Source organism: Thunnus thynnus, chromosome 6 (assembly GCF_963924715.1).
Source record: "Thunnus thynnus chromosome 6, fThuThy2.1, whole genome shotgun sequence".
NCBI lineage: Eukaryota > Metazoa > Chordata > Actinopteri > Scombriformes > Scombridae > Thunnus > Thunnus thynnus.
In genome coordinates, this window is record NC_089522.1 from 9,945,481 (window position 1) to 9,958,021 (window position 12,541).

Here is a 12,541-nt window from a genome sequence, read left to right on the forward strand (position 1 = left end):
GCCTCAGTCACATCCTTGAACAGAGTACACAGGGCACAACGCTGAATAATACTGGGTTTGTTCAAGACAGATTGAGCTTAACAAACAAGTTAACTTATGTTCTTTCACTATTAAACTTTTCAAATCACTTTTCTTTACAATGGCACTGGAAACAGCATTTACACATTTTTCAAAAAATAAGAGTGTGGCTTTTAATCTGTGCAAATCTGTGCTTGTTCTCCCATTGTAGATGAAGTGAAACCATAACTACTCTCATGAAATGTGTGTTTTGTGTTTTTAAGTAAACCTGGTTCATGTATTGAACTGCTTTTTGTATTTCATATTCTATTATCAGTGGCAGGTTTCTCTGCAATGCCTGGTTCATTCTATTAAATGTGTTAAAACACTCTGCAAACGCTGCATGAATCCATGACAGATGCACTGCGTTGCCATGAATGTATGTCATAAGTTGACAATGTATGTGCAAACAGATTGTGTTTTTTCCATGTTTGATGCTTTATCCCTGGAAAGTTCTTGTGATGAAGACGTCAGGTGAGAATAATAACATCTTCCATCTCAATACACTGGAATAATAAGCCAACTGCTCTGACTTCAGTCTTTTACCTTGAGCTCGATGGCAGTAGAACCTATGAGGAGCAATGAGTCACTGTCCCAGATGTCAATGTGCATGGTGTGGAGGGCCAGGTAGCGCAGGAACCAGCGCTTCTCTCTTGGCCTCAGGAAACTCTCATCTACTCTGAACTGCACCTGCAGCCCCGGAGAGCCTGGACAAGGAGAGAGGAGAAGACAAATACACTGTTCAGAAACTGGGACTATGGGCGTGCACCGGGAGCCTACTGGTTAAGATGCATGCCACATAACCACATTGTCCGCCATTTGATTCCAGCAGTGGACCCTTGTTGCACGTCACCTTCCAATAACTCTGTCCCCTTTGTTTTCTGTCTACTCTCTACTGTCGCTATAATAAACGCTTAAAAATGTCCCCAAAATATATATATATAAAAAAAGAGAGAGCCTTACACTGTAAACCTAATCTAAATGTGAACACACAGATGTCGCTTTCCAAATGTTAATGGAGAGCAATGCATATAACACCATTAAAACCTGACTATGAAGTTAAATTAATTAAAGGTACCCTGTGAATTTTTTCGTGCAAACAAATAAAATGATTTTCACATTCAGTGTTTCTCACTAAAACATATTGTGTATCCTTGAGGGTGAATAAATGTGCTGAGTGCATTTCTTTCCCCATTAACATTCGCAAAAATAAAATATTTGAATATCTTAACCCTCATCCTACCAACATATTTAACACACAAGGACTACTGACTGGGGTCCCTGGGGACCCCAAGAATTAACTGCTGTAAGAAACAACCATCATAGCAAAAGGTTAACTAATTTCTTCTCAAAACATTATTAGTTATGTAATTAACGTCATCTGAAACAAAACATATTATTATTATTTTAGGAGAGTTACAGTTAATTTGCATATTGTGTAAAATGAAAATATGTACTTTTCTTTAATATAAATTGCAGCTTTTATCCCAAGGACAATCTTTTCACAAAGCCTTCAAAATGACTGATAGACTATTTTTAATTGATAGATGTTTTCAGCAGCTGGAAAAACAATTGATCAGGGAGAGCTTTGTAGGTGGTGTAGGTGCTAAATGGATAAAGGTCAAGTTCAAAACAGCTCAAGTTCAAAACAATTGATCAGGGAGAGCTTTGTAGGTGGGATTAAGAATATGGATATCATCTTTGTACACTTCAAGGCTAGCTAGCTACCTAGCTACATCCACTACATCCGTTTGAAAAATGGCCACAAAGATAGTGACAAGGATGGAAGAGATAAATGCAACTGTACAGGTTGTTGAAAGTCAATTTGTAGTAATAACTCTTTCACATTCACATAGTCACTACTGATTGGTTAGATACAAAAAGTCTTTGTAAGGTGATTTTCCACTATGGTCCTCCAAAACAGCTTCAATGCTTCTTGGCATAGATTATCTTGTTTGTAGTTTCTACTGGAGGGATGACCATCAGTCTTCTAAAAGATATTACAACATTTGGTGCTTTGATGATGTTGGTGGGAAGCTCTGTGTAACACACTGATTCAAAATCTCTTATAGGAATTCAACTGGGTAGAGATCCGGTATCTGTGACGGCCATAGCGTAAGATTTACATCATTTCTTACACTCATCAAATCATTCAGTAACACCTCGTTCCCTGTGGATGTGGGTACTGTCATCCTGACTAAAGCTCTCCCATCAGGATAGAAATGATTCATCATAGGATAAAGGACATCATTCAGAATAACTGTATTGATCTGGACTGACCCTTCCCTCTAAGGGGACAAGTGGGCCCAAATAATACCAGAAAAACACCACTCATTGGGTAACAGAGCCCTGGGACCATCTCATTGTAGTGGGTCAAGCATTCAGGCCTGAACACTTTGAGCAGGCTTTGTCACTGAAGCTTCTGCCATTCATGGGATAATAATAATGAAGCCTCTTTCAAAGTCACTTAAAGGTGCCCTGTGGAGTTTCCTTGTAATAAAGTTTCTGTTTTACATTCAGTGTTATAGAGCATTACCACCACAGGAACTTTGCCTTTCCATAGTTCCTGCAAAGAAAGGGGGCTTAACTCAAAACACATTGTGTACATGCTTGAGGTCTAACAAACTTGTTGACTGCTCATAAAACATTTGTAAAACCATTTTTTTGATGATATTGAAACCTGCATTGTTTACATCCATGTTTACTTGCTGGAAGTCTTTTTCTTCTACCCAGCTACATAATGGAAAGTTAAGGATCCAGCGTTTTTTGGAGCTTGATCCATACTATGGAATAAAAGGCAGGATATCTCTTCTTTTATGGAAGCACAATTGTAAATCAGCCTGTAATTTGTCACCCTTCTGTATGTTACACGCTCCGCCCCTGCTGGTGTATCAGTTGTATCTGGCCCGGCCTGATTGAGGGAAAACCAATAAAGAGGGGGCAGGAACCTTGGCTAGCTGTCTTTTTCCACCTTCCAGTCAGTTAGTTTTTCTTAGTTTGTTTTTTGATGGGTCCAGTAGTCCTGTTTTTGTGGTTTTATTTCTGTTAGGTTTAGTTCTAATGTTGATTTAGGTTAGAGGGGAGAGCCCAGATCCTACAACCAATTGTGGGTTGGTTGGGGGTCTTCCCCAAGTTATTTTTGTTAATTTTGGCTGGTCCATCAGTCTTCAGAACATATTAAAATGCACAACCTGGAGAAAAAAGTCATCTGGTCTGATCGTTATTTTAGCCTTTCCTTCCATCCAGATTGGTTTAAATTTGGGAAGAAGAGCCACAATATCTCTAACCAGCTGTCAACCTTGTGGACAGATCTAAACTGGTACAACAGCCATCTACTGGGAGTCATTAGGCCTGATGATTGCGCTGCATGGGAGTACAATAAGCAGGGAATATGAAGCCATTTTACAGAATCAGGAGCACCCTAGGGTTCCTATAATTCAAGATGATAAGGGCGCCTATCACACTGCCAAAAATCCTCAGGAGTGATTTCACGAACAGCAGGATAAAGTCATGACTTTAATCAGCACTTCTTGCAATTGACACATTTGGACCTTTAAGAGTTGTAGATTTCCCTCTCATTCACTCGAAAGAAAGACATTTTCCTCTCTGAAGAAAATACTTTACACACAGTTTAAAGTCTGTGTAAAGGAAAATGAGTGATTTCTTTTTCACCACATTGTACATGTTAGAAAATAGTTGCTGAAAACATGTGAAAAGACTGAACTAGTAGTACTGAATTGTGGAGTTAGAGCTTTAAACTGTTTTTCACCATTTCTGTGTTAAGGACTTTTTGGGCAGGCCTGAAATGGTGGCTCTATGACATAGAGGGGTTACTAGCATCTCCCCCGCTATATAAACATTAGATTGCACATACTCATAGTTACTATTTTTTCACCGGGTAGTTTTATAAACTTTCATTGGAGACAACTGGGATTCACTTTAGATAATCCACTGTTACTGGTGAATGGAGCCATTTTCAGTCAACATTAGCGCTCAAGGAGTTATTTTAAACCCAGCTGAAGTTTCTGTTGATGGGTGGAGCCGCCAGCGTCTTCGGCTTCAGCACCGGCTATGCAGCTGGGAGGTCTCCGACCAGGGAGGGAGAGCATTAGCCGTCAGCACTTCACCAAAAATCATGGCATGAGAGGCTTTTGCTCCAAGGGTGACAGCCACAGTGAAGCCGCCACAGACTTTTCAGCAGAGAAGTCAGTAACATTCAGTGCACTGAACTCATTTAAGCTACATTTTTAATGAAGTAAGTCCACCCTTACCTACAAAACAGGTGCAAAATTTAACAGTGGCTCCTAATGTTACTTTATTTTAAAACATCATCCATTTTGCTTGCCTTACACCTACAAACAAGGCCTATTTTAAATTGTGTATTATTATACCGGGGTTAGGTATGAGTGTTGTTAACTTAGAGGCTGTTCAGTTGGGCTGTGCTTTCAGCGCCTTCAGCGGACACGCCCCCAGCATTTAATCGCAGAGAATACTGCTTATTTTTCCGCAATTTTTGAAACCTAATGTTATATATTTGCTGATTTTTTTAATCATTCAAATTTGGCTGGGTGGTTAATTACACATTTTTCTGTGGTGAGACAGAACACATATTTATTATTGCTTTACGCAGACTTTAAGGACTGAAGCTGTTCTGATGACAATAGGTGTAAAGTAAATCTCATTAGAAATTAGCAATTTTTTTCATATTGTTAGCAATTTTTTATTTCGTCCCCAACAAGGTCACATGCAGGGACACACACACCATCCATTTAATTTTGGTTAAATCAGTTCAGAGTACAAGCCCAGATTTTACAAAGTGTAAAATGAGTGCCTTGTGATTCTCTGATGACTGCTATGTTATTTACCAACTTGAAATCTGACTCATCCCCCTAGCTCTGAACAGTTCAAATGAAACTGACCCAATCAGTGATCCAACTCAGCTGGTGAGTGGGTACAGTGTACACTCAGCTGCAGCCCAAACCCCAACCTGCAGCAGCGTGTTAATGTTATGCTGTATGTGTATTAAAGGTGTGAGTGTGGGTCTGTGTGCCAACTCAAGTGCCAGAATTTCCCCCCAGCATCCCTCCAACTCTGTATCAAAGCCCTCACACTGTCTTTATTCCCATAAGTTGAACGTGCAGAGAAGCAGCCAGCTGGATAGAAGTGGAGTAATGAGGACCTTTGGTGACAGTCCTGCTGTGTTAAAGAGACCAGCAAGTCCCTCTGACTCTCTCCACGCATGAACTGAAGAAAAACTCTTTTCTTTCTTCAAATACACACAAAATTGCACACTCCTTACAGTATTCTCATGAAAAGCTGCCTATTCTAAGGGCAACATTTCTACCAGTGGGGTGGGTGTTTTTTTGGGTTTCTTTTAACGTAAATGCCAATATCTATAGTTAGGGTTGGGGCTCCATAGGACTTTATTGAACCTCAAATAGATTTTTAGAAAATGAAACTTTTCTGAATCCCTCATCAGGTCTATTTACATTTAGGTTTCGACAGTTTCAGTTTTGTTTAAATTTACAGTATCATATTCTCTAGTAACATGCTCCGAAGCCTCTGAAACAGCATTTGGATCACCATGAGACACTAAAACTCTGCAGCAGAAGGTTTTGGAAAGCGAGTTGAGGTAGGTTACTGTGCAGGTTTCACAAACTGCTGAGTAAAAATCCACTCACTCTGATCAGATATCTGAAGAAAAAAGAACAAAAACATTCTAACTGGGGGAACTTCTGTTCTATCTCGTAGAGAACAGTGATAATGACTGAAGATTTTTACCAAAAGGCCATTAAAGACATGTTTGACAGTACTCAAGAGGAAGATGAAGAGACAGAGAGGGACAGATGAAGACCAAAGCAGTCTTAATATGTCTGTGCTGCATCAGAACTTCTTTTCCCTTAACCTAACCTATGCAGACTCATTCACCTCCCCCTCTCACAACCACCCGCCAAGTCTCTCCACTTGGACCATTAATTCTCCCAGCATGCTCTGGGCTTGTGTGCAGTGGACGGATGGCGATGAGAGCACGGAGGGGGAGCGGAAAGGAGAGGGGGGGGGGGCGATGTGCTGTGTGTGTTTGTGCTCACAAGCGGGGAAGAGCTGACAGATCTGGCCCAAGGGTTGCACAGGGTTGTGTGTGTGTGTGTGAGTGTGCAGCTAGGTCTGCGGACGAGGAGCGGCACCCAGCAGATTCCCCCTCCCTAACCTGGATGGCCTGCCTGGTGTGTACACAGCAGGCCAGGCAGGCTGAAAATCCTGCAGGGGATCAACAACTTTCAACAACGCTGTGAAGGCTGCAGGCAAAGAAAACAGTGAGGATGCACAGAGTGTACAGATAGATGTAGAGACTGACACAAGCCGGAGCATCATAGTAGACTAAGGCTATATTTGTCAGTATATCTGCAGGAAACTGCCTTTTTCTTTAAAAAAAACAACAAAACAAACAACCTATTAGCTACTTGGTTACCTTGCGAGGCAGCTGGATTAGTGAGATCACGACATCACAAGATCACATGAGATTCCATCTTGTCAGGATTCAAGTTCTGCACTTGTGTCCTATGAGGATTCTCGTGTGATCTCGCGAATCCAGCTGCCTGGCAAGGTCAGATATGATAGACGTTGATAGACAGATGGTTCATCCAATCACCTGCCAAGTATTTTTTGAAAGTGCTTGCTCTTTTCCAAACAGTTTCCAAGGACGACTTCTCAGATGGTTCTGTGTAACAAACCATCTGGTGCGTTGGGTTAGCCACTTGGGGTTTCTTGTTGCAATATCATGGATATCATGCACTGTCGGATTTGATATTTATTTTGAAATTAATCTGAAATGAGATTTCTACAGGAAAACCTAAAAGTAATAATCCTTGACAAAATTAGATGAATACATTTCCATTTTGCATTGCCTAAAGCAATCTGCCCACACATTTAGATTGACATCTATCTGATTCATCTGATAAGATATCAGATGAATACAATATATACCGTAATGTGTATTTGTAAGGAGGTCCATTACATTTACGAATGAATGACTGAAGCAAATACTCTGTGAAATATAAAGGCATGCAACAAGTAGGCTGCATCTGTTACTTTAGAGTGTCAGAAACTGTAGTGAGACAGCTTGAGGAAGATTAAAAAAAGAAAAAGTAGTATACATCTTTACATCGAAAATTACATTTTTCTTCAAAGGCCCTGACTAACCACATGAGTGTTTTCAGTGATTCTGGTTGATAAGACATCAGGTCAGATGCAAATATGTCGAATAATTAAATTTGACTCAATTTGAGAGAAAACTTACAATCATCCGAGGGTTTCACTCCAATTATTAAAAATACCGAGCCAAGAGAAGTAAAAAAATAAGAAAAAGAATTGGAGGTTCCTGGTAAACGTTGAGACTGAGCAGCCACACAAACTTATCTTAAACTACACATACGTGCATGTTTGGTGGTAGCATTTGTGGAGAATAAACAGGAGGCGAAAATTTGCCTTGCGTTCATTTTGAATGCACCTTACAGTTTTTCTCGATCGCTTACACACTATAACTGGGCCTATTAACTAAACACTCCAAACCATGATGCCGTCTACCAAAAAACAGACCCATTTCCCTAAACTATAAACATTATTCCCTTGTTTTCACTCAGGTGCTCATTTAGAAAGCACTGGCATTCAATATCATTAACTCAAGTCATCACAGCTGGAACCCCATTAACACGCAATTCCCCAGGTAAAAACACTAAGAGTCAAATTGTTCACACACCAATCAGAACCTCAGAATAGATAAAAGGGCCGCGGGTCAGTTCACTCGTCTTGGATCAATGGATCCACAAAGAGCTGAGGCAGAATAAATGTCATTTCTTTCTTTATGTACAAACTGTTTTTGTTTTTCATTGGTTTATATTGTATGTATCAAATACATGGAAATTATTTTACTGTATTACAGTATGTTTTTTTATCAGTTGCATATTTTACAGTGCATTTACTTTTTCACTCAATTTCAGTGTATTTTAATACAGTACATGTAAAATTTTTGAAAATGCATACATGTTGTGTCTTTATATTGTGTTCATCATGTAAAGAGATTGTTCTGGGGGAAACTCATAAGTGCCATCATTCATTGCAATATCAGGTTTTTACAGTAGTGTTTTGAAGTTAGATGTAAGATTACATGGTTTTGAGTGGAGAGTTTGGTTTTGACATGGAGGTTTGAAGTTTGTGAAGATGAGTGAGCAGTTATGTATTTGAGTTTAGAGTTTTGGGGAAATGGAGCATAATTTGTAATGTTACTGAGCAATCAAGAAAAACTGTAACAGATGCAACAGCTGGAAAGTCACAGAAATGTCAGTCAAGCACAGTTTGTACCCGCCCACGCAGAAGAGTTCTAATCAGGATGCAAGAGAAAGCTGCTGTGTGGGTGGACCATAGCTGTGGAGGGCATATTCAGGATTATTCCCATCCCTGGCAAACCAGTGCTGAAAATGACACAGTTCATATATTGATCTGTTGTAAGTGTTTACTACACAGAAACCTCCAGTTTGTCCCACTGCTGCCTTCAAAATAAGCCTTAAAAAACTTTTATTTGCTATTACCTAATGACCATATTAATAGCTTTCACATAACTGTGAAAATTTAACACCTGTTGACTAAGTGAAATCAGTTACATGAGCTATTTTACATGAGGTTAACAGCAGGACACCAAACTGTGTCTCACATATCTCTCAGTCTTTGAGTACTTAGTGCCACAGTGAGAAATAGAGGGTCAGAGAGTGAAGGAGCTTATTTGTCTTATGGACTACGTATCATAAAATGGGACAAAGATTTTGTCTTTGATGGGAGAAAAATTATGGAAATTGTAAAAGCGCATCATTCTCTGTGATTATTTTTTTTTTTTTTTCAAAAAGCTGCAGTTGGCAAATTTGCATGTTTGGGAACTCAACTTCAAAATGTCTGAATTGCTGCTTAATCCATTTACCAGGTCAGTGCGCAAAGAAATCTGGACACGCTGCTGTTTAGAAGACACATTAAACTTCTGTTGCTCTCAGGTTTTCATATGTATTTTCCAGTGTAAACGTTATTTCCTGCTAGTGAAATATACACAGTGCCAGAAAATAATCTGAAAGAAGATCTCTCTGAGTTGAGTTGATAGATGGCTGTTCTTCTGTTGTTGTTGTTTTTTAAACATCAAATCTGATCAAGTGTAGCTGTAAAACTGGCTAGATAGATGGATAGAAACACATTTTCTGAGACCTAATAAGTGCATGAGGAGACATGAAAGGGATGTCCACTCACCGCTTAAACAGGGTTAAGGACTTCAATGGGTTTCTGGGGAACTTCTACACAGCAGAACACAGAATCACAACGCTGAATAACTGCAGCGGCTTTGAAGCTCAAAGTCAAATCCCATATTCTCTCTCAACCCCTTTGTTTGTCTCTCACCCTCACACACACACTCACAGACTATTTCCAAAGACTCATACTGAACGACCACAGAGCAGTCAGTGGATCATTGATCTTGTACAATACTTGGATCATTCATATCTTTATAGATCACATAAACTGAAGCCAATAAAGAGCCTGTTCAACATTTTACAATAACATTAATTTCATAAAATTACAATTAGAGAGTGAAGGAAGGCACTTCCTCAGTCAGGATCAGTAAGATATAGAAAATTAGTCACTGTATGATAACTGCAATGATAGTTTCTTGACAACAGTGCTGTAAATTATATGCAAGAAGGTATGATTTGTATTCAAAACTGTGGATAACTCACAATGTAGTCCTGAAAAACACAACAGGTCAATTTATCTTTCAAAAGCTAGTTGCTTCACATATTTGATTCAGAGCTTAAATCATAGATACGATATGAATGAAAGTTTAACTGGGAGATTCTGACTACTAAAACTGATGTGACGTGATCAGCTACTTTGTTTCACTAGAAAAGACTTTGTTTTACTGAACTGCAAAAACACAGTTCACTCATGATGGTATAGAGTGGTGTCACAGAGTGGTCCTTCTTTCCTTAACAAAAAAATCTCTGTCACCTTATGTGTAGAGCATAGTAACTAGACAATAGCTAAGAGTTTGGCCTGCTACTTGTAGCTCTAACATTAAGTACAGTACCACTCAAAAGTTTGGACACACTTTCTCATTCAAGTGAATGGGAAGGTGTACAAACTTTTGACTGGTACTGTAGCTCCAGCTGATATTAAATTGGAGTGAGGAAAGATAAAAGATTCAATAAGACATTTGTTAGCTTTGTACAGTAGTCTCGTGTATTTCGTCAACTTGGACCAGGATATAAAATTGAGCCTGCTATCAGAACCCAACCCTAAATGAAAACACTGTTTACGCATTCTGGAGAAAAAACGCCGTAATTACTTCTGTGAAAGGAATTGATGACATCCAGATATGGTTTTGATGTCTCATGTCCTTTAAAGAAATCCACCAAGAGAGAATGTCAGAGATCCTACAATACAGTATGTGGTTGAAGCTCATCAGGTCGGACAGGGCTCTGCAATCATTTTCAAAGACTGACACATGAAAACAACACTGGACAGGAGAGGAATTTGTGGAAGGACACACCGAAAGAAAACACTATTAGAAAAAAACCCCATAACTGCGTTTTTTATATTTTCTTAAGGCCACACTGAATACAAACAGTTCTTCTCAACAATGAAGCATGGAGGCAGTAGCAGATAGTTTACTGCCTCGGGGCAGGAAGATTCACAACCACTGAAAAAAGAAAAAAAAAAAAAATCAATCATGATACTACACATTTTACAGAAAAATATGCCTGTATGTGATGTGAAATGATGTAGGTTGGTCAGACACCTTCACAGTGACCCCGAGCAAAGCGACACAAGGCCTTCAAATTGGTAACAGAAAAGCTTATTATATACAATAATAATAATAATTATAACAATAACATAATAATATATAACATATAATAATATGTATAATTTCAAGTCAAAATCATGACATTAGATCTACTGAAGTACTGTGGCATAACTTGAATTGAGCCATTCACACACACAATTGCAAAATGTGAATGAACTACCACTGCCTCTTTAAGAGGGAACGGTCATTTTCCTCTTGTGAAGGTCTGGATTATAGCTACAATTATTGATTATTGCTATCAAAAGAGAGTCCATCAGATACACAGTCTTAGAGTGTGGAAGCTAAAAGCAGCAGTCATTTATTTGTTGGCCATCTGGGGGAAGCAAAACAAACTGAGACATTGCTGATAACATTCACATATTGTCCCTCTTACAAAATGATGTTGATTTGATTAGCAACCAATTGCTTATTTACACATCCAGCAGACATGGAGCAACGCCGTCATTCATTTAGAGTTGTGTCTGTCATGCTAGATGTACAACTTTCTTCAGCTAATGTCAAACTTTATCTTGCACATATTGTATAATCTTTTATTCCATTGTTAATATAAAATATATCAATAGTGCAGCTTTAAAGAAATATAACTTTACTGAACAACAATCACTGTGGCCACACATGGTAATTACGGGATAATGGCAGATTGAATTACTCTTATTTTCCCATGTTTTTCTTGAGTCATCATTGGGTGACATTAATGAGATTGAGTGGTACAACACCACAAACAGAACACAACAAACATTTCCTTTCTGTTTACTTATTGTTTTACTTTTGTGATAAAACCATTTAAATGTCAATTACACAATAAAGTACTGGTTATACCAGAGGCTGAAGCTGCAAAACCCTTGGGTGTACTTAAGTGTGTTTTATTGCTTAAGAAATCAATTGAGTGAAAAAAGACCAATATATCTGCACAGTTATCTCCATTTCACCAATGTTCATATGTTTTGATCTTTTTCCAGTGCTGTTTTTTGCTTCCAGCACCCTATTGTTTTGTGCTAGTATGGTTAAATTTGTTGCTTAAACATCAATAGCATTACACAAAATGAACAACTCTCCAATAAAAAACAAAGTATCTCAGATTGTTTATGTGTAATTGTTTTCTCAGCCTGTGTTTATAACTTGACATATGAAACTTGTAATTTGGAAGCAATTAGAGCAGAAATGCAGAACATCTCCAAGTGCTCACAAACCTTTCTCATATCTGCCTGTAATAATTACACCACAATAAAGCTAATTCAGTGTCATGGTAGAATTTCCAATGGATCCATTCAGTTTATCTAATCTTCTTGAGTTGCAATTTTATGAGAAACTATAATATCATCTTCACAGATTGTAGCATGTAATGTTTTTGAGGTTCAGCAAGTAAAGACAGATGTGTCAGATGTTGATGCTTGAGGAAACAATTACCTAGTTAAACCTTGAGAGAAACAGTGAACTTTAAACTCTTAATCCTTTGAAATTAAAAAGGGCAGCTTTAGTAGTTCAGCAGTTGTCAGTAAAAAGGTGAAGAGGCTCCCAGCCATAGAATATATGGAAGGAAGGATCTGTCTGAACGTAGGAAGGATTTGTGGAAGTGCACACTGGATAATA

At 38.6% G+C, this 12,541-nt stretch overlaps 1 protein-coding gene across 3 annotated transcripts in view; it reads right to left on the reverse strand.

Annotated features, from left to right (window-relative positions):
* Nucleotides 1–12,541, reverse strand: part of LOC137184179 (nephrocystin-4-like) — a 168,478-nt gene that overhangs the window by 39,007 nt on the left and 116,930 nt on the right. For all 3 annotated transcript variants that reach the window (XM_067591614.1, XM_067591615.1, XM_067591613.1), the window contains exon 16: nt 604–764. In XM_067591614.1, coding sequence (XP_067447715.1) covers nt 604–764 — 161 coding nt within the window. The remainder of the gene's footprint in view (nt 1–603; nt 765–12,541) is intronic.